The sequence below is a fragment of the Mesoplodon mirus genome (genome assembly GCF_964341445.2).
Source record: "Mesoplodon mirus genome assembly, chromosome: 4".
NCBI classification, from domain to species: Eukaryota; Metazoa; Chordata; class Mammalia; order Artiodactyla; family Ziphiidae; genus Mesoplodon; species Mesoplodon mirus.
In genome coordinates, this window is record NC_138979.1 from 139,121,548 (window position 1) to 139,144,761 (window position 23,214).

Here is a 23,214-nt window from a genome sequence, read left to right on the forward strand (position 1 = left end):
CCGCTCCGCGGCATGTGGGATCTTCCCGGACTGGGGCACGAATCCGTGTACCCTGCCTCAGCAGGCGTACTCTCAACCACTGTGCCACCAGGGAAGCCCCAGAATGTATGGATTTTTAGCATCATTCTAGGGGATCTGAAAGATCTTACCAATGAGCCTGTTTGGCCCTTGTTTATTTCCTTCCTAATACTAATAACCATTTGTAATAATTTTATTTTTGGTTTGTTCTCCTAGGACAATATAAGCTCCAGGAGGGCAGAGACCACACCTGTGTATTCACCACTCTGTCTCCATTGTCTAGAACAGTGCCTGGTCCAGAATCGGTTTTCAATTAAAAACTTGTACAAATCATGAAGTCCCCTGCCCTGCCTATATTTAGAGCCCTTCCAATTTCATTCAGTGACCAGGGTTTCTGGCCTGTCCTAATGACCTAGCTGTCCTGTGAGCCTACCCCTTTGTCTTTGTGTAGTCGGGTTGCTGATATTTTTGTGCTTCAGTGGATAGTAAAACTTTTCATTGCTGAAAAGACTAGCTTTGCAGAGCTAACGCTGCACGAGAGGTCACAGGGCAAGAACATTCTAAACGGCAAGCCCCAAATTCAGCTCATTCTTCCTTACCTCTCCCTACTACCTACCTCTTTGACAGAAAGTTTAAGAAAAAAGTTATCAGGAGAATTTTCTCTTGGCAGTACCAGTTCAGGAAGTCATCAATGACATGATCAAAGGAGAAAGAAAAGATAACTCACCTACATACAAAAAATAATGTAAATAAAAGCAAAATCTGGCTGTGGAAACAAAGTGACATGGTGGGCTGTCTAGGTCTTCCGTTGGTTAGAATTGCTGAATGTGGAAGAGAAAGCAGGCTTTACAGCAGTAGAGAGGTTGGAGGGAAAGGGGGGCTGCGGGGTGTGAGGACCAGCATCTCTCTCCTCCTCCCTCTCCCTCCAGCTCTGGCTGAGCTCCTTGCTGTTGCTTTCAGGTGGAGGTAAGAACAGGCAGCTGGCACCTCCACAGCACATCTTTAGGCTATTGATGCTCTGCTGGAGTAGCAGTCGGGGACTGGGAGCCCCGTGTGAAGCGTGACCTGTGGGAAAAGACTGTGAGTCCCGAAGGCACTGCAGGATCCCCCCCTGCACCCCTTCCCCAGAGCACAGCGGGTCTGTTCCTCACTCAAAAGGGGATCTGTTCGGTTTTCTGTAACATCTATTCTAGCAGGCATTAAAGAGAATTCTAGTAGAGTTCAGCCTGTGCTAAGAACCTGGCCACCATGCTGGGCTCCCCACTCTTGGAGACACTTGATAATACGGTTCGCAGCCACTTGCTTCTTCAAAGGATTCTGGGGAGATTGTGTTCCTATGACTGAAGACACAGGCATTGATCTGAAGGTAGAAAAGCCTGTTGGCCACACGGCAGTGATCACTGCCATGTCCATGGACAGAAAGCAGATGCGCAGACAACCCTTCCCCTATTATTTGTCCACTAGTTATTCCAATTAGGATAAGCCTTTCATTTAGGGATGGACTACATGATTGCCAGGTATGAAGAAATGTGGGCACTTACTTAATATTTCACTGAATTTTGTCCAACCTCATACTTCAGCTGCACGGACCAGGCTAGAACCATTTCATGCACTGCTGTCTGTCATCTCTCACCTTCTTGTCTTGTCCCTGTCTTCCCCAGCCCAAGAGTCTTTCTCTAAAGATACTCAGAACATCCTGGAAACCCCTAAAGAGCGTCGAGTACAATATTCTTTGCAAGGGAAACAGCTGAAAATGTGGAAAACTTTGAATGAGGGTTTTCTAAGACACACTTCTAGGGAAATCTATAGCTTTCTTTTGTCCAATGTAGAGGCTGCACTCTGATTGATTAGATTTCAGCCGTCCAGAAAAACCCATCTAGTTGGAGCAAGACAGAAGAGCAGAGGTCACTGGCTTGCAATCAGTTCTACTGCACATACTGATAAACAACAATGGATTTTTAAAATAGCTCCCAAGACGTGGTTTTATATAGAGCAAAAATCACCAGCAGTGTTTTGATTCTCAAGCACTATCTATCCTATCGTAAGACAGCCATTTGCTGAATGAGGGTCACAGTTGATGATAAGTTCTAGCTCAGGACGGAAGTGAAAGTTCCCATCCTGGCAGAGGCTGGCAGGGCACACCCTCCCGCATGGCTCTGATCTTCTCTCCCACAGCCCCTCATCTGCCCCAGTTGCCACCTCCTGGCCCTTCCTTGCTTAAGTGAGGCCCCTTGTGCCTTAGAAACTTTGTCCTGGCTGTTCCCTCTGCCTGGAAAGCCCCACACAGCTCACTCCCTCACCCCCTTCAAGGCTCAGCTCACCTGTGACTACAATAAGGCCCACCTATGCTGACGACGCTGCTTAAGACAGCCACTGCCCTCCCAACCCCGGCACTCTTGGTCCCTTACCCTTCCCTCGGTCTTCTCTCCACTGGATATCGCCTTCTAACATACTATATAATTAACATAGCAATCGTGCTTATTATTCACTGTCTGTCTCCTATAACTAGAATGTGAGCCCTAAGAGGGAAAGATTTTTGTTTTGTTTTCACTGGTAAACAACAATACTCATAATACTTCAATAGTGCCTGACATATTAAAGGCACTCAATAGATATTTGTTGAATGAACGAATGAGAAGAACTTGTTTTTATTTACAGTAAATCATCAGTATGTGTTTTCTGTCCCCGAAGCGCCTGACAGAACTGATAAGAGTGCAAAGAAAACGCCCCAAATTTCTGAGCATCGTGCTAGCACTTCAGGCTCACACCTTCACTTCTCAGGCACTCCCGGTGCTTTGCATCAGTCATTTCATTTGTTTTCATGCCAGCTGATTCAAGAGTTTCCTTTCTACTAGAGGAATCTAGCTCTCAGGGGGACAATCATTAGCCAGCCACGCAGAGAATCCCAGTTTCCCACCTGCTGTTGACTAGATTGTGTCTAAATATAACCGAGGGGCTTACGCCGGTCTGGAATCATCTCACTTGTCACGTCCATCCCACCCGGCGCCCCCCCTTCCTCTGTGTCTCGGTCTGGGCCTTCCGTGGGCAGGGGCTGAGTTCGCTGCCCGTGGGCAGCCTCAGAAGCAGAGTCTGCAGCTCACCTGCACGTTCCTGTTCAGGCTGACTGCCGGGAAGAACAGCCCTTCCACGTTCTCAAACGCGATGGGACCTTGCTGATCGTCGTTGATAAAAAATGTCAAGTTTTTTCTATTTAAGTCTAGGAGGATCCCGATCGTGGCCCCCTTTGTGATCCCTCCCTCAGTTCTGTGGGAAAAGAAAACATGGGGTTTCACTTGCCTGTCATCATTCTAGAAGCTTCCCGTTTTGTATGGTTAAACCAGTATTTTTTAACTTGTTTAAAAGTATTGCTCTTCATCCCCACCCCAGGAGCCTTTTAAAACATTTTTCCCCCTAATTGCCCCATCTCACTTACAACTTTAATACTGCAGATATACTGTGTATCTGCTGATGGGCTGTACGTATATCTGTGCTTTATATATATAAAAAGTAAGATCTTGGGCCTCCCTGGTGGCGCAGTGGTTGAGAGTCCGCCTGCCGATGCAGGGGATACGGGTTCGTGCCCCGGTCTGGGAGGATCCCATATGCCGCGGAGCGGCTGGGCCCGTGAGCCATGGCCGCTGGGCCTGCGCATCCGGAGCCTGTGCTCCGCAACGGGAGAGGCCACAACAGTGAGAGGCCCGCATACCGCAAAAAAAAAAAAAAAGAAAGAAAAAGTAAGATCTTTTGCTCGCTCCCTGGGAAACCAATTTTCACTCCCCTGTTGAGAATGTATAGGTTCACCGCGCTGCTCTGCTGTTGCTGAGAGTGAACTCCTTCATACAGGGTCTCTACACGCAGTTGCCTGGTAGAAAACAAAGCATCAAAGGCCAAGAGCAAAAAGTAGCCTTTGGGCTATCAGAGCTCTGCCTAGAGCTGGGTCTCACGCTTTGCACATATGGTGTGCATTAAACATCATTAAATACAAAATGATTTAATTTGAAAGTCAAAGAAGCACTTAAGCTGAACCTAAAACACATGCATGAATAATTGGATTTGGGCCCTTATGCTCTCCATGAAACAGAAAAGCTCATTCCAGAAAGATGGTAATTTGGGGCATGCTGAATTTGAATGGAGAAGTTGGAGGCTCTTCATAAAATGGCAACACCATTTCACTGTAAGGTGAAATAATTAATTATACTGTAGGAGGTGGAGTGACTGTCATTTGACCACGAATTGTGTCTTACGCTTCCATTGATGGTTTCACAAAAGCCATTAAGCATGGGTGATCAGATTTGTCTTTTTCCTCCTCTTTGAGAGCTAGCAATACTGAACTTCAGCCTCATCTCAGTAGAGCACAGAAATGTTAGAGTGTTGCTCTTCCCCCGGCTCTCAGAACACAGACTGCACATAGTGGTTAAAACACAGGGGTATCAATTTCATCTTGGAAATTCACAGCTTCAGCAATGAAGGCACTGGTGACATGCAGTTTGCATGCAAGCAGATGTGCTCTGCCTTAAGAAAGTGTTTCTCTGCGTAGTGTGGCAGTTGTGTTATTACTCACTCCTTCACTCCAAAATAAAGAAGCTAAAAGGGAAAAGTAAGCGTGGTACATGGCATCAGGGATCTGGTGACAGAGGGTCCCCCCAAATGTGAATTACTGAAGACAATGGTTTATATACATCTAGTAGGATTTGATATCAGGCTGGAATGGCATGTGTGCTCACTTCAAGTGATGGTGAATAATACACACTGAACGCAGATGTATAGAAACTATCCAAGGGAACAGGCAGTGAAGGCCCTAGGAGTCCTACTGGCTAGAAAAGGGGCAGTGATGAGCATACAGAAAAAGCTGAGACAGTGGAGTCCACTGCCTACCACTGCCTGACTCACTTTCCTTGTGATCCAACTGAATACAACTGTATTTTTGTTTTTTTTCCCAGAGACACCAATGAGAATGTATCCTGGGGAAATCTTTGAGAATAAGGTGGACCTGGATCCATAAAAGACACTTCTCCACCTAGGAAACTTGTGACAAATATATTTGAGGAAGAAAACACAAACCAAATGAAAAAGGAGGTCTAGAAAAAATATGATAGCATGGGTCAAATTCTACTTGCCTATATTTTGGTGTTAAAGGAAAACCTTTACCTCTGTTCTCTTTCCCCAGCAAACTGGGTACTCTGAGTCCATACGATAATAAGAGAGTTCTTCAAGTATGAAACTATCCAAATTGGCATCCATACGACTTAGTTTAATGAATGGCTACTATTCTGAGAAGTGGAATTGATAATAATCATAATAAGAACAGTGGCTTCTATTTTCAGGTGGATGGGAGGCATTTTTGCATGATTCATGTAATCGTGGGAACATTTATGCATGGAAAAACATGATTTTCCTAATTGGTGGACTTGGAAACCGATGTTCAGAAAAACTAAGTGTCTTGTCCAACAGTGCTTCTCTGGTTAAGTTGTAAGTCTGGATTTTAGAATCCTGGAATGTTTTTCTATAATACATATGCATGAGGATTCTTAGTTTCCAGCCCTGGGTGGAACGTAGCAATGAGGGACCTAGGAAAGTACTCATGTCTCTGTCATTATGCAAATAACATAAAATAAAACTCCAGGATGGACTCAGCCAAGAGCAGTAGGACTTCTACTTCGTAAACATCGCCTGCCTGTCTTTCTTCACGTTGTCTGTTTAACAGGTCTCTGAACTTGGGCTCTCGTTCTCGACCGGAAGCCAACGTGAAGCAGGCGTGGCTGGGGGGTAGGGGCTGCGGGGTACCTGTTGGTGTGCGAGTTGTTGTGCATGAACCAGCTCCGGTTATTGTCCACATACATCGCCCAGGCTTTGTCGTCCTTTCCTAACATCACATCCTTCATCACGTTGGCGCGAGCCACACCAAAGGCAGGGTCTGGGTGGTTGTCATAGCGATCCACCGTGAGCTCCCAGTAATGGACACCTTTGGAGAAGCCAGTCTTCCCCAGCACCACCCGGTCATCGTAGCTACTGCAGGTCACAGTCAGGTTGTCATTGGAGAAGATGATGTCAGAGTGCGCCGAGCCAGGGTCAAAAGCAAACCAGGCCACTGGGAACAACAGAAGGGAGGGCAGTTACTGAGACGGACCCACTGAGCTCACGCCATAACGCACGCCTGGGCCGGAGAGGAGCGTCTTGTCCCGTTTGCATGCTTCCATGCGGGAAGGAGGTGTCCAGGGCCAGAAGGGGCTGTGAGTGAGCAGACAGGGGGCACTTCCTGGGAGCTAGGGCTCTCTGCGCCCAGAAGCAGGTGGAGGACACACGACCGATTCAGCAGGGGTTACCCGGCTCAGCCTGCACTCCCAGCCGGGTGATCTGGGAGAGCAGTGGCATCGATTTTGGAAGGTGCAAGCCCCTTCACCCGGTGACTGGCAGAACAGTACACCAGAGACATAAGGGGAGAGGGATGCGCTAAGATGCCTCCTGTGTAACCCTGAGACGGGGAGGCTAGGAGCTAGAGTCCTAGATGGAGGAGGGATAAAACACACTCAGTGAAACAAGGAAATATCCCTTCTGCAGAAGTGCTCATATCTACTCGTTTTGAAAATTTCCTCAGTGTTAGTGAAAGCTCAAAAGCTTCGAAGCTATCAGGAACAGAAACTAATTTTCATGAGTGATTGTGACTTGGATGTAAGACAGGTTGCTTCCTTCACCACAAATGGAGTTTCCGTGTTACTCCTAAAACTACCGTGTAAAACGTTTTGGACCTTAGGTGTAGATGGAATGACGTCTTTGTACGCAGCGCTGTGCCCGAGCTCTAAATGTCACCTGCCCAGAACTTGCTCTGGACAGACAAAAATTGCTGATTTTTCAGATCCGTGAGCCACCACACATGCACTTTGGTCTTTGCTATTTGTAACAGAATAAGGTTATTCCATACCTGCCAACAGCTTTTTAATATCAACTGTTGTCATTCCAAGTGAAAGGCATGGGAGAGAGAAATAGGAAGCAAAATTGACATTGATAAGAAAACATGTCTCTTTTGATAGACTAATACCAAAAAAGGGCTCAGTTTAAAACTGCATACACTACTCAGTTTAAAACTGTTTCGGTCTGATTAGTACCTTTGCCCACAAGTGCTCTGCTTATAAAGAGTGCTTTGCATTGATGTACAAGAAATCTGGAGGAAAAGTAATCTTCTCTGAGGCATAAAATTTAAAAATACAGACTCATTTTTCTGCGTATGTGAGAAACTGCTATAATGGGATTTGAATGACAATTAGACAATTTTATTGACATAGAATAAGCTGCCACCATTTATTTTGTGAAGAGAGTGGAGCATACCAAGCACATAAGTAAAAGAGAACAATTACAATAGGTATACTTGCCTAATTGAGAGTAAGGTGCAGATTGTGTCTCAAAATTGCATCCTATAAAGAGATACTACACATCAAAGCTATGAAACAACAACCAGGTCAATAAAAATTATTTGTATACATGTAAAAAGCACCAGCTGAAGAGAGTCACCAGAGGCCTGATTCATGAAAAACCAAAGCCCTTTCTGTATTAGTTTACTTGCCTGGGTAAAAATTGCCTCTCTGCTCTTTCAAAATGACTAGTACACCTTTTTTTTTTTTTTTTTTTTCCATTTAATAAAGTCTCCTCCAATTGTTTCTAAACTGTACAGCTTAAATTTTCATCATGTTCCAAGTTTAATCTTTTCCACTAAAGTTTCCATATTCAGAAGAAAATGAGAAAAATTCATCCAACTGAAATGGAGAAATCCCTGAATCTTGATAAAACTCCATTCTACATCACTATTCCATGTACTTCTAACTCTGGTTATGCCCAGAGGCCTTTGCTGTGACTTAGGCTCAAGCCACATGATAATTATATAACTAAATGTGTAATGCAATCCCTATGCTAATACATACATCTGGTAATTATTAATAATGACATGAATTAAATGTCATAAATATGAAAATGACCTCATCTCTTTCTTGGATTATTTTACTACATGAGTCCTTTTCACCTAAGGGGGGAAGGGGGTGGGAGTGACCTCAGAGATGTATTGGAATCACTTGTGTGACTTTTGCAACCATCTCCCTCTTTCCCTAACATACTCTTACCTACTCCATGAGAAGTTTCATCAGGGTGGATGAAGCAGTCGTCTTAAAATGTTCAAAGGTGTGTGAACTACAATTTCAAGTGCTGTCAGTGACTGATCTAGGAAATGTGTTTTTGATGAGCACCAGGGTATCTCCTAGAAAGGATCATTTAATGTTTTTTTCAATTCAGTAAGGCCCTTATGTGCTAAATAAAGGATAATACAGTGAGTTAAAAGAATTTTAGAAGAATTAAGAAAGCACCTTAGAAAGGACTAATGATTGAATTAAAAACAAAATGTAAAGATTATGATCTTACTTTTGGTTTTTTTCTTCGCTGGGATGAATTGATATGCAGAATAATCATTTTCTCCAACTCATGGCTGAATACTTATGTTTAGTTTGTATCAAGTATCACTTCAATTCCTATTCACAGGTTAGAACTTAGTGAGTATAGAACACCTGGAGTTTTAAAACTGAATCTGATATCCAGCTTTGGAAATAAATTTGTAGAATCTGAATAGGGCTTTTAAATTTTTTAAATGAATCATGCCTTGTGCAAGTCTTTTTCAAAACAAGTTTTCTGAAATCTTTTTTACACGACTTTAAACACACCATCGTACATTTAAGTTTCAACGATACAACTAGAACAATGGTGTCAAATACAGCCATCAGATATCCCCAAACCCACATATTTTATTCTTGAGACAATATACATTACAAAGACTATAACAATATTTCAGTACATTAGACACAAAAGGCTTCCATAACAAAGCATGTTTAAAAGCCAATAGCGCACAGAAAAACAGTAAGAAACATAAAAACACAAAGAAAAATGTCATTTTAAAGAGAGCTTGAAGTCCCTGCATCCTTTTTGCACTGTCATGCTGTGGCCTTCTTCATTCCAGGATGTGGGATGAGCAAACAGAATAAAATAACAAACAAAAGAAACCTTTGGAAATGTGAAATGTGCATCATGTGTATCCCTGATTACAATATAGTCCTGAAGAGATCAAATAGGACTGCAGTTTAGATATTTTAAGATTCTATTGGCTAGACAGAATTCATGGCATAGTATCACTAGTCCAGCTTTCTGAAATCAGCCTGAAGCCGTGTCACAACCCTCTTGGCTGTGGGAAACTTCGGGAGGCCAGAGTTTTCAGTGACTCCCACCTTTGGGCCTTAGGCTAGTTGAGGGTTTCTGATTTAGCTGGTGGTGGTTCCTCCCCTTTGCTTAGAAAAAAATCAGCCATGACCCCGACTGTCTGACCAGTGAGCACAGGCTTCGGCAGGAAATACTTTCACTTTCTGCTCTCTGGTGTGTCTGCTTTGTATGATGCATTCTGCTGCTGGCAAGTTTTTTACTTTTATTTTTTCAATAAAGATCTCTTGAGTCTATGTTTAATCAGACCACTCCAGGCTGGATGCACTGATCCAGTCTCCCAGACACAGCTGGTTTCCTGGATACAGCAGGGTTGCAAACCTCCATACTAAGGCCACAGCCTCCACTCAGCCAGCACCTGCACGTGCTATGCTATTGCATGTGATGACAGAGCAGGTTTCCCATGGTGGTACCAGCTTGTGCAAAAAGAACAACTTCACTCATCACTTTCCGACACCATTATATACATTGACCACAGCTTGGTGGCTGGTCCTCACACCACACACGCAAGAATGCCACAAAGCTCCATCATCCAAATGCTCCTCATACCGGAAGCAGGCCACAGACATAGAGACTAGCTCATCACCCTCTGCACGCACATGGACGCCAAGAACGAAACAGGTACTCAGAGATGCCTTCAAGGCACAGAGATCAAGAGGAAAGGTCAGACGAGCTCAGCTCACCCGGTGCATTGAGAGACTGTAAAGAGGAATGCAAGCTCAGCTGATGGGGTGAGGATCGGAAATCAAAGTAGGATCTCCTGGGGAAGCTGGGTTGTAGATTAAGGGTGGAGGAGAAAGGACTCATTCTACGGAGCGGCAATCTTTCCGAAGGCACTGGAAAAGGGACTGTCTGTTCTTCTGAATCTGTGTCTAAATGTAAGATCAATGCAAACTAGAGATCAGAAATCTGCCACCTGCTGTGCACAGTTTTCCCCGAGACCTGCCTTACGAATGCATTTTCACAAAGCCTCATCCACCCCATAGTTGCCAATGTGGTTTGAGACTGGGAGGGAATTCTCGGCAGGTCGGAACACATGACCAGAGGATACTTCAAATATCACAGACAATTGTTTTCTCTTCTCCCAATTTTTAGTGGTAGAGAAAGTATTGGAAGTTTCCATTTAATTAAATATCTTTAGAGTTGAATTTAGAAATCTTAGAGGTAAATTTTACCCATTGATGACCAAGAGGAGATTAATACTTCACCCTCTCCAGCTCCCTTGGATGTTACTACCTGTACAACAATGGCCTATTAAAGAGTTTCTATTTAGGAGGTGATGATTTTGACCAACTCTTTGCTGTTCCATATTTTCCCTTTTGTCTCTTATTTTTTCTGTTTCTAAATGGACGAGATGGTTTTTCTATACCAGCACACTCAAGACTTGCTCTTTGAATAGGAGAGGAAGATAGGGCTGAACAAGTAATCAGGGAAGGAGCCTTACCTTTGTTTCTGCATTAAGATGACACCCTAGGGATGCCCTTGAACATCTCTGGTTCTCTAACAATAAACAGACCATGGGCAGTGGTGAGGTGCATTTGTGGCAAAAATGTCTTTATTTTCAGATAGTCGGGTCTGGCATGAAGATAACTATTATCCCAGAGTAAGGACATATCAATTACTTGATGTGATTCTAACATTTAGAGTAATTTAGAGGTAGTTCCTCTAAATTACTAAAATCATTCCTTTCTCTTTTGTTGAACAATAGGTGGTTGTATGCAGTAGGGTTATCTGGTCAGAGACAGATGTTTTACCAATAGGGGCCTTCTTAGAGCTCAGTTTGATAGTAATAATTTAGGAAATACAGATGGCCTGATGGTAGTATTCTATGTCCAAAACCACCAAGGAACTTTCTTCTCATTGAAAAAATAATTTTGTTTTGGTGGCCAGAGAGTGTTCCTGGGAATATTTTTCTGGTGTGAGTCTGTTAGCATGTTCCTCTGGGTTGAACACATCCTTATCCTATCCAAATGCTATTCTGTGCATGCTCAGTGGAGCACATGTGTGCAGAACGGGATTCTATTTGAAGAGCTCAGAGCAAGGGCATTGGTGGAGCATTTCAGCTTAATACTGCCAACCCAGTCTCATTTTCATTTCTGAACATATTAAAATTAGCTTTTCAGGCTTTAGACTTATCCTTGGGGGAAATTTTTTTCTTTTCCTTTTTTTCTTTTTTACAGAAAAGTGTAAAGCAGATTTTCAGAGAAAAGAAATGGCTACTTATGGAGTTAAGGCTCTGTGTTTCCAATAATAATACATTCCAATTTTCTTCTACCTAAACTTCAAATGGTTTGGGTAATTTGGCATGTGTGATCATTTCCTTGCTCAGAAATGATTTACATTATAATGATCTCAGGGGGGAATCAGTCTTTTAGTTTAATGGAAAAATTTGAAAGACAATTGCACAGCACCACAAACTGATATGGGCTTCTTTTAGGGAGAGAATTTACAACTATATTTATCTCAGTAAAATATTTTTAACAAGAATTTGCTTGGAAATGTGTTTTTCACCAAGTAATAATAATTAATTCATTATATTTATAATACTTGTTGCCCTGAAAACTAAGGGAAAGGACATATACAGTAGAATGAATTTCAGAGTATATTGAACTCTCGAGTAATCATCTGAAAACCAGTGAAGAGACATGTACTGAATCCAGACTCAGGGAGCATATCCAATCCCGTCATACTCACCTTTTCTATTCTCAGCACCAGGAAGAGGCACTTAGAGTTGGTGATGGCACCACTCTGCGGGATGGGGCTGAGGGCAGCTATGGTTATTCATGGGATTAATAACTTGACACTACAATGGTTAGCTTTTCTATCCTTTTATGTAGATCCGTTATTTACTGATGACCCAGTTGTCCCTGACTCCTCTCAATCTTGAACCATGCTCTCTATTCAAGCAAGCTGATTTAATATACATATTACCCAATCACTCCATCTCTGTCTCTGAATTTTTCCCACCTATGGCCTCCCATACCCTACCAGCTGGGCTCTTACCCCATTTTCTCTAAGAAGCTCCTAAAAAAAACTTCCTACCTTGTCATGAAAATTGTCCAAATGAAGTGCAAGAGAGCACTTTCCACTTGATCCCAGCAGACTCTTTGTGCCCTTCCCCATGGGCACATGGTGCAAGTGTTGGGTCAGTTGCCTACAGGTCATCTAAGTCACTTGATATTACCTTAGGTTGCAGGAGTCTTAGAGGGAAGACACTTATCTCGATAACATCTGAGCAGCAATCACAAGCTTCCCCTTGAAGTCCCCTAGGTTGAGGACCTCATGGCCTCCAGGCAGCCCCCTCCTGTTTGTAGTTATGGCTTACATTGGTCTGGATATATCTCTCGTAGCATTACTATCTGGGGCCATACAGAACAGTGCGCTAGTTCTTCAAATATTTGAGAGCAGTCACCGGTCCCCTTTAAATCAAATCATCCCTTTTCTGGGATAAATAGAATCGATTTCCACCCTTTCTTCTAGAGTGTGGATTTCAAATCTTTACTCTCCTCATCGTGCCCCTCTGGACATGTTCAGAGACATGAACCAAAGACAGTAAGACAATATTGGGAACAGTGGTGCCACACCCATGTTTAGCCAAATCACACAACTAACATTGAGCCTACACATAGCTAACCAAGAGTGTATTCTGTGTTATACCCAGGATGCAAAAAGGATGTACATCCCACTTCCTTACCTCTCCTTCAAAGCACAATTACTGAGATCTGGAGAAGGCTTTTCAGCCATTAATATTCTGTTAGTCACGACAAAGAGGAATTGGGTTAGTGCTTTTTTCAGAATACACGATATGAAGCTATGTTTCAGGTCATAGCTAATAACCAGGATAACTGTTATTAATTTTTCATGTATAGGTCACTGGAGGAAGAAAAATAGCCCCTTCAAAGATTTTTAATTTCTTGTCACATTTCCTCACATGCAGTGATCCTGTCTGCTGAAGAGCTTTGCTGAGCAAAAGCAGTTTAGCAGCAAAGAGCAATGGGAAACAGAATGCCAGTGGAATACTGGTGTGGCAGCTCCGGGCATATCAGTGACTCTGGGATGAGGCCTGTGTTTATAATGGGAGTGTGACAAGGCACACTTTCCCTCAGCTCGGTCAGTGACCATCACTCTCCTCTTGCCTTTGCCCGGACTACTTTCCCTTCCCACCTGGATTGGCTGGACGCTGGAGTTGGGGCCTCTGCTTGAAAGAGGTAATAAGAATTATCAAAGCAAAGATTGGCTGGGGACCACACTTATTATTTACTGACTTTTGGGTTTGAGGCAAAAAAAGAATATTTACGTGGTGTGCTCCTTTTTTGCCTTACTGTAAATTTATTTTATTTGTTCATTAGCAGACATTGCATTAAACCTGAGCAGCTGGGAAATGGGACACATGAAGTTGGGAGGAGAACTGACCGTATTTAGAGAAAATCTGTATCTTATACTACGAATTGGTTTTTATATTTCTGAGGGTAGAATTTCTTGACTGATTCCAACATGTACAGTGCACTAAAGATTTCTACAGATGTGGAATATTTGGAAATGTAAAGTACAGTCTTTGAGGTATTATTTTTGGAATTCAAAGAGGAAAGGTAAACTGATAGGGATTCCATATGCTAACCCAGCTTCTTTTGTGCTCTGGTAGAATTCTTGGTTATCTTCCTGTCTGGCAGTGAACAGCTTCATAATTTAAGCAGTCCTTGGATGCTGGTTCAACAAGATGGTTGTATTTCAGAGTACAGTAAGGCAAGATATGTCACTAAGAGCTGCACAAGCAGCGTTAAAGATGAGTTTCAGTTCAATTATACACCAGCTGTAAAATAATTTGCTTTTGTTGGGAAGATTTTAAAAGAGACAAATAAATGAGTGAAGGGGTTGAGTGTCCTTAAATGATCTACTAAGCAGCCAAAGTCACAGTTATGTCGCACTGGTACATAATTTACAGTGAAAGGTGGTATTATAATCTTTCTTAAGTGTGGCATTAACTGCAGTTGAGAAGTGAGAAACACTTCCGTTCTGAAAAGCTCCTTTTAAAAGAAGAAATGAAACAGCCTCTTTCCACCCTTGGGACACCAAGTCGTCCACTCCAATTTAGAACACCAGGGCATTATTTATAAGGAACTATCATCAGAAGAACTGAAAATTCCTATATTTCAAAGAGATACAAAAGATTCCAAAGGACTAAACTGCTCCCCAGAATGTCAAGTGCAAAGCACATTCTCCAAAAGCGAAAATAGGGTTTGGATCCAATTCGGTCCTACGGAAAATCAGGCAATTCTCTGGGATGTCGTGCATGTTGTCAAAATTAAAAGGAGCAAAGCACCTCTTTTCTGGGCTCTGAAAGCTGTCACGATGCCTCTCACCTTGGATTTCATAAAATCTACCCGGATTTGTTCAGGTATGGTTTACCTACCTTGAGGAATTTGTCCTGGAAATGCATATCCCTCTAACTAGATACTTTTAATTGGGGCTGCGGGGACGGCTCTGGTGCTCGGAGTCATGAAAACTAGAGCCGAGGCAGAGTGGACCATACGCTTTTCCTTGTGTGACCCTTTACCGGCTACTTCCTACTAGTGTTGAATTTTCAGTGTCACAGGCAACCTCTGAGACCCACTAGAACCCCTGGGGGAAGCAGGAGGCGGCTACGCCAGTCCATAGCATTTCCTGAAATAGTAACAGCTTTCGGCCGTGATTTTGAAGAGAGAAGCCACAGACGAAAACCAGGGGGTATTAACTGTAAAGAACTTAGAGGTCATCTGCTCTAAGTCCATAGTTTTAGAGACAAAACAATCCCCCCACCCCAAACAAAACCCTGAAGTCCAGAGAGATTAAGGGACACATCTAAGTCACACTGCCAGCTATGATGGGACAGGATAAGGGCCACAGGCAGATCAATTCCTGGTAGATAAAATTTGGGGGCTGACAAGGCCATTGCTCTCTTTTGTGCCTTGGAAATGTATAAAAGGTAAGGTCGGTGCTATAGGCCATGGGGCACATTCCAGTGGTCTCAGGGGTGACCAAGGATTGTGTGGAGGACCTAATTATCATTCTCCATGCCCTGCATTATACTGAGGATGAATCTTTCTTGTCTATATAGAGTGGTTCCGTGGACTGTGGTGGTTAGGAATTGAAAAGCAACTACGTCACTCTCCCCTTTGGGATTCTGACCACACAAGGTGGGCGGGCTGAGATGAGATGAGGTTCTTTTTCCCCCACAAGGTTACATATTCTCTGGTGGGAAGCGGGGCGGGTGTGTGTCTCAGTACATTAAGGTTTAAGAGTACAGCACTTATCCTGGCCCCAAATCACTATAAAATATCTGCAAAGAGACTTTTGAACAGATGCATCTGGGGTCATTCTGGGCCTGTATTCTGCCTGCATCACTGAATATTCTCTGGGTTATTTTCTGTGATGTGTGGGACAAGAAGCTAGCACACTGGAAAGGGTGTTGTGATGCTGAGAGCCTAATGCGAAAGAAAAAGGCATTTTAATCTTTATGAATAACACCTCTATGTCCCCTTTTAGAAAGCAGTTTCTAAGATGTGATTTCAAGAGCCCCAACCCTTTTGTTGTCATTAGATAAAACAATCCTGGAAAGCACTGGGGAGATGGCTTTTACGGCTGTTCAAGTAAGACAATGCTTGAGAGCACTTTTGCTCAGTGCTCTGAGCACCTGTGTGCAGAGAATGCTGCAATTTACAGCCTTATCTACAGCCTGATTCTCTCATGATCACTGATTATACTCCCCACTTTTCCTCACAGTTGAGATCTGGAAGGCTGAGAGCTTCTGTGAATAAATAGCTCTGTGGTTTCAACCCGAGCAGGGCTCCCAGTCCCAGACCTCACTTGGTGGGGTCTTTCAAGGACCGCAAAGATGTGGCTCTGACATCCTTTTCCTTCCCAGGCAGCAACCCATCACTGCCAGCTGAAAGTGTCCACGTTGGAGAGAAGCTCACCCCGGGGGGCTGGGGAGCCAGAGGGAAGACATGGAAAAAGGACAGGACCCAAGGACGTGCTTGGATATTATACTGGAAATGATAGTCATTCCCACATCTCCTTCTTAAAGCAGGAATATTATTCTTTAGAGCAAAAGTCTAACATGACTGAAAGTGTTAAAGTCCTATTTCTGCCTGGGGTTTCTGGATGAACATGTGAGGCAGCTACACAGTACTGCTTTTACAAGCTGTCTTCAGACATCTAGCAAACAGACTTAGGATAGTTTTCCCTCTTTCCCTCTTTTTGGTTGAGTGCAAATAGCACTGTTTTAATGTCAGCATCAAAGTGTACCGTGCTGGGCATTGGAGCTGAAAGGCCCAGGCCTGGCACGTCATTTATCCTCTCCCAGGCTCCGTTTTGCCATATGTAGAGTGGAATAATAATAATAACACTTTCCTCATAGAGTGTGGTAGGCAGAACAATGGCCCGTCAAAAAATCTCCATGTCATAATCCCCGGAAGCTGTGACTATGGCACCTAACATGGCAAAAGGAACTTTGCAGATGTGACTGAGTTAAGGATCTTGAGATGGGAGATTATCCTGGACTATGCAGGTGGGTCCAAGGTAATAAATCACAAGGATGCTTATAAAAGGGAAACAGGAGGGTTAGAGTCAGAAAGAGATTGGAAGACGTTATGCTGCTGGCTTTGAAGATGGAGGAAGGGGTCGTGAGCCAAGGGATGCCGGCGGTGTCTAGAAGCTGGGAAAGAAACAGAACAGATTCTCCCCTAGAACCACCTCCAAGGAATGCAGTCCTGCTGACACCTCACTTTTAGCCCAGTGAAACCCATTTAGGATTCTGATCTCTAGAACTGTAAGGTGATAAATCTGTGCTGTTTTAAGCTGCTAAGCTTGTGGTAATTTGTTAAAGCAGCAATGGGAAACTAATACATAGGGCAAATCTGGAATGTTGCAGCAACAGAACAGAAGGGAGGTTTAAACAATAGCAGTGGGTACAGAGGTATAAGGTCTATATAGCAGTCTTAGGGTGAAGAGAAAAGAATCCCTATTTTTAGGACCTTATAGTAAATGGATAGCTTTTATACAATTCCTCTGCTGGATTTCAGTATCCTAAAAATATTTGCTGGCTTTCATATTGCTGTCTTTTTTCAGGGAATCTTTTAATGGGCAATGAAGAAAGTTCTTGGAAGCTCTACACAAAATTACCATAGTATTTTTTTGGGGGGGGGTACTTATACTGTAATTCCATAAAGCCTTCTGATATACTTAATACTCCTTTATCAAGAGTTCCAGAATATATACTGACTTTTAAATGTATTAGGTGGAAATCTTTCTAAAATGCATTATATAGTTTCTGACTTTCTGAGCATATGCCACAGAACGTTCTCTTTCTCTCCCCCCCCCTTTTTTTTTTTGGATTGTTCAGTTTTTCCAGTTACCTTCCTTGCTCAGTGCTGCCAACAGCCTCAATTCACTTCTATACCAAATTCCTTTCTCTTCTAATGTGAGGTTTCAGGTCTGCTGTGCTCTTTGCCAATGCATCAATGAGCTCAGCGGAATTGTGCATAAAAAGAGGGAGAGCTGAGTGACATCAAGGGCTCTGCCGTGAGAATAACGCAGGACCTTCTGTGCCTGAACTCTGTTCTTTCTTTTCCTACCAATCACAGGTCATTGTTGCTTACATCTTGACTGTAAGATGACTGCCTACACTGTAGGGTGGAAATCTTAGTTCTCGAGGGGTGAGGTGGTACCGTAGTTTTAGGCACTCTGGGCCAGGTGCCATGGAGTTCAGGGAAGGAGGAAGAGTAAAGCCCGTAAGCACTGGGCAGGGCCATGCTGTATGCATCGCTGTGATCGTCAAATCGGCTCGCTCAATTAATGTTTTTGAGTGAATGAGGCCTCCTTTGCAAAGTCAGCTCAAGGCATAATTTGAAGTTTTTACCTTACCTACAGTTGTTCCCTCTGTTAGGATTTCTCTCTCTCCCTTCTCTGAGAAGTCTCTCCTCCCCTTTAGATCATGTTCATTTTCCCTGTAGTGTGTTGTATTTCATGTAGCTATTAGATGTAAGACAATCAGAATATTATGTCTATGAAAATACAAATTAAAAAACCCTCTGTTAGAAACATTTTTACTTTTAGAAGAGGCTGCATGTTAGTCGAAATTAAACTCTAAATAGTAGAATTAAGGTGATATTAAAAGTGGAACAGGGCTTCCCTGGTGGCGCAGTGGTTGAGAGTCCGCCTGCCAATGCAGGGAACACGGGTTCGTGCCCCGGTCCGGGAGGATCCCACATGCCGCGGAGCGGCTGGGCCCGTGAGCCATGGCCGCTGGGCCTGCGCGTCCGGAGCCTGTGCTCCGCAACGGGAGAGGCCACAACAGTGAGAGGCCCACGTAACGCCAAAAAAAAAAAAAAAAAAAAAAAAAAGTGGAACGGCTCATACATTTCTGGTGTAAAATCTATCCGGAAAGCAAGTTGCAAACATAGATCAAGGGCTTAAAGACATTCATACTCTTTAGTCTAGTAATTCTACTTCTAAGAATGTGTCCAGTGAAATGATCTTTTTCGCAAAGATTTGGATTAAAGAGTATTTTTTGCACAGAAGGTGCAACCCTCGGTGTTCTAATTCCCCTGAAGGATTGGTGAGCTGTACCTCCTCCTGTGCTGAGAAGGCTGCGTGAAGCAGTTCCCTGGCTCTGAGAGCTGAGGGAAGTCAGAGAAAGACCTTGCTCCAGCCAGATAATAGTCTCAGTGAATTTTTTGAGCACCAGGAATATTATCTTTGGTCTATCTTATTTTTTCTCCAGATTTGAAAAGAAGAAAAAAAAGTAGTCTGTTTAGGTAGGTAGAAGGAAAATAGAGAAAAATGAACAAAAATTTTTCTGTCCTATTCTCGCCCATGTCTATTTTTCTTTGGGGGTCGGGGGCAGGAGAATAGTCTCCCAGACACAGAATGAGCCCTAGAACTCTATGTATTAACAAGGCCTTGTCACATAATATTTTAAACAAATACTCTTTTGTAGATGGTTTCAGAGACCGTGACGCAGCCATCACAGCTATTAAATGAATTACTTTAAAGATATATACAAGCAGGTTGTGGGCCTTATTTTAAAATTTCATTAAAATTATTAATTGCTTATAGTTAAGTTTCTTCTTAAGTCAGGGTAATTTGGTTTAGATCTGCAACTGGTCTTATTCTCATGGCTGTGTTAGGTACATTCCCAAAAACTTTGCTTTCAGGGAACTAAGCAAACTTGAACTTATATAATAATTTGTTTTCCTTTCCTTTTCTCTCTTTTTTTTTTTTTTTTTTTTTTTTTTTTTTTTTTTTCTTTTTGCGGTATGCGGGCCTCTCACTGCTGTGGCCCCTCCCGTTGCGGAGCACAGGCTCCGGACGCGCAGGCTCAGCGGCCACGGCTCACGGGCCCAGCCGCTCCGCGGCATATGGGATCCTCCCAGACCGGGGCACGAACCCGTATCCCCTGCATCGGCAGGCGGACTCTCAACCACTGCGCCACCAGGGAGGCCCTCCTTTTCTCTTTTGATAACACATTCTTTATAATTCCATTGCATTAAATTATTTTTCATTGTTTTCATGACTGATTCCCTTATATAAATTATGTCTTCCTTATGGTCCCCTTTCCTTCTCTCACAGTGTTTATCATAATTTGTAAGTATGCAATATTTGCATGTCTATTTCTTTAAGGCCTGTCTCTCTTCCTAGACTGTGAGCTCCATGACAGCTGGGGCGACCTCTGCTCAACACTCTAAACCCATATCAGACACTTATCAAATACTGTCCAACAAATAGACAAACAAATTTGCTTTTGAAAAAAAAGGGTCAGAATTCACAACAATGTGGACATTTGATCTCCCCTGCATAAAGTTACCTTAGGTCAGCAGAAGGTTCTGTGATAGTTCAGAGAGTATAGGTGATAAGTGATTTAAACCTTGGACTAAATGCATGTAAATACGAGTTAGACTTGCTATCACATACGAGATCGTACCCTTCTGTGATACAGATTTTTTATTTTGAACCTTGGAAAGAGGTTAACTCTTGCTAAAAAGAAGATAAAAGATTTTATTAAAGTAGAAAGCAAACCAACCATCCCATCACCCACAATAGGAGCAAAGAAAAAAATCCCCAAAGCAAATCTTTCCAGGAATGGTAAGAAATAAGATTAATAAAGTATAAGTTCAGTTAAAGTATAAGTTCAGTTAACTTATTAAAACTCTGTTAGTGGCATTTTTCTCATTGGTTTCTAAAAAACAAAAAAAGAGGTATAATTCTTTAGTTCTACAGGCTTTCTCAATTGTTATAGATCGATCAAATCTTTTTTTTCCTAATAAGCTATTCATTATATTTTTTCTTGCTTTCTAAATCTTGTCTCACTGTTGGAATGAATTAGAATGAGGGAGAAACAAATAGAACAAACCAAAGTTATGGAGAAAGTATGTGTGTGAACTTTATTTCATCATGAGAAAATCACTTCTGTGCAGTAACAGAGAATACTGATATCTACACGATGATAGGGTTTTCTTTGTATTTAGATACATACCTTATATTTGTACACAATATATAAAATTCATGGAGGAAATTAATTTCTACAGTACAGTTTCTTTGTTGGAAGAGGACATGTTCCGTTAGTTTCTTTTAGAAAATGACCCCCAGTTCTGTGACTGTGGTACCAAGGATCGCAGTTCCAATCCTGTAATTTATTAGACACCATAATCTTATGAACATTAATCGAAACTTAGAAACTACATCCTCCTGCAGGATGAAAAGAGAGACATAAGTGCTCAGGCTGCTATGCTAATAACTGATTTTGGCAGAATAGTATGATTTCCATGATGCATTATGAATAGAAATAGTTTTCCCATAGGTCTGGTGACACAGATGAACAACGTTGCTGCATATTGTCTCCCTGCTCTGATGGCATGCACTTCACTCTTCAATCAAACCGCTTTGTACACACATGGGAAACAAGGCCATCCCCATCAAGGGCCTTCTGCATCGCACCTAGGAATGCTTCTGGAGGGTTTTAGCATCTAGCATGGTGCTTTGGGAAAAGAGGCAATTGCTCTCAAGCTGATACATCTCTTCCCAGAGAGAAGTTGCTAAAATGATCATCCCAGGGGAGGCTCGGCTACCACATCCCTATAACCCAAAGGGGGATAGGTATGTGGGCATTTCCCCTTCACCAGGTCCTTCTCTTTGAGTAGCATCATTCAGACTTACAAGTGCTCCCCAAGTGTGGTCTTCATGACTAGGGGCCTTTCAACCTTGCTGTGGGATTTGAAATTGTGCTTATTTTTAACCATGTGAACCATTTTAGGGGTGACTGGCACATGCTGAGGTTTGTGGGAAGTGGAGCACAGTTCTTTTAGCTAACATTTTGAGTGAACAAAATCAACATAATCAGTTCTGCAGAGGGAAGTTACAGAGAATGCCATGGGATGGGGGTGGCTTCTATGATTAAAATGACACCCAGAAGGTCTGAAAATGCTTTGGCACCAACCACAAATACCTCGTCATAGGTTTAATTTCATGTGTTGCAATTGCTTTTAGAGTGAAAATGTTAACAGCCTCAGAGGTTATACCTGGTCATCAAATGCAAGCCCCTCTCCTGAGATGGATGGCTTGCCTTTGATGACCAAAATATTTACAGTATAGCCAAGAAGAGAAAGTTGTCTGGAGATGGACCTTGTGCGGAGGCCCCGGGCAGCCTAACCAAGCCTAGAGGGACTGGCAAAGGTGAAAATGGCGAGGTAATGCAGAGGCGCTGGCCTCTTCCTGGCTGGTGCCCACGGGGAGCCTCGGTCCCAGCGTGCGAAACGGAACTTGCTGGTTAAGCCAGGAGTGGCTGACAGGCCCTCTCGGAAAGGCTCCTGCGCCCCACACCCCTTGGAAACACGTTCAGTCAGATATATCCGCAGCTGGAAAGGACCTCAGCCCCGCCCTCAGACACAAGCCAGCGCTACAAAGCAATTGAGAATCATCTGGGCAAAACTGGACAGTGGTGTGTATCGTGGAGAATGGGAGCCTGCCCTAGAGCCTAGATACGTCTGTCTCACACACCGCGGCCCATTGAGGCCTGCACTTTTCAGCTTCTTCCGCTGCAGCTTATTTAGAGCGTTATCAAAGGAAGCCGCCGGCCAAGGCCATTGGAACTGCCGCTGTGGACTCTTTGGTTTGATCACGTCCACATACCATGGGCTCGCTAAAGGCAGGAGAGAAACAGTAGCTCTGTGCCAGAATGCAGGGCAAGTCATAGAAACACTTGTGAATGTGGGCAGTTGTGGGGTTACCTCCGGGCTTGCCAGCCATTCTAGATGCCTCGCAGTTCTCGCTCTGAGGGATACTGCTGAAGGGCCTTACCCTCGGACGTCTGGAGGACCAGGGTCTTGCTGTACTGGCTGACTCCTGTTTTGTTGAAGGCCTTGATGCGAGCATTGTATGTGCTGTTGAAGTGAAGACCATCCACGGTGCACATGGTCTCCTTTCCAACATACACTTCCTGAGGGGCAGAAAAGAACAGGCCACCATTTAACTCCAACCCTTGCCTGGGGCTGGTCAGGAGGCAATGTTGCAGGGTGGACAGGAGCAGGTGCTTTGGGGTCTGCCTGATCTGAGCTCATCCTGTGAGCTACTGGGCACTGAACTGACCTCTTTTAGCCGCAGTTTCCTTCTCTATAAAATGGGGACAAAAATACTTACCTTATGAGGTTGGTGTGAGGATTATATAAGGTCATACGTGCAAACTGACTAGCATAGTGCCTTGTGTTTAGCATGGGTCTGGCAGCTTACTGAATGCTAGTTATTAGCAGATAGGGCTTAAAAGATTAAAACTGTGTACTTACAGTTAGCATTATGCTTATTATTATTATTGGCATTTATTCAGTATATTATACCTACTGAGCTCTTTATTCATCAGTATGATTTGTAAAAAACAGGTTTGAAAACATGAAGTCATCTCTATGCTATGTTTATAACCCA

The 23,214-nt window shown here is 43.2% G+C and overlaps 1 protein-coding gene across 3 annotated transcripts in view; it reads right to left on the reverse strand.

Annotated features, from left to right (window-relative positions):
* Positions 1-11: 11 nt before the first annotated feature.
* Positions 12-23,214, reverse strand: part of TRIM9 (tripartite motif containing 9) — a 103,488-nt gene continuing 80,285 nt past the window's right edge. For 2 of the 3 annotated variants that reach the window (XM_082616940.1, XM_082616939.1), the window contains exons 7-10: positions 22,597-22,735; positions 5,803-6,106; positions 3,120-3,282; positions 12-1,083 (exon numbers count right to left, since the gene is read on the reverse strand). In XM_082616940.1, the coding sequence (XP_082473066.1) occupies positions 1,021-1,083; positions 3,120-3,282; positions 5,803-6,106; positions 22,597-22,735 (669 nt within the window). In that variant the 3' untranslated portion in view covers positions 12-1,020. Of the gene's footprint in view, positions 1,084-3,119; positions 3,283-5,802; positions 6,107-20,668; positions 20,927-22,596; positions 22,736-23,214 lie in introns of those variants that run through there. The other variant, XM_082616941.1, reaches the window with a different exon arrangement.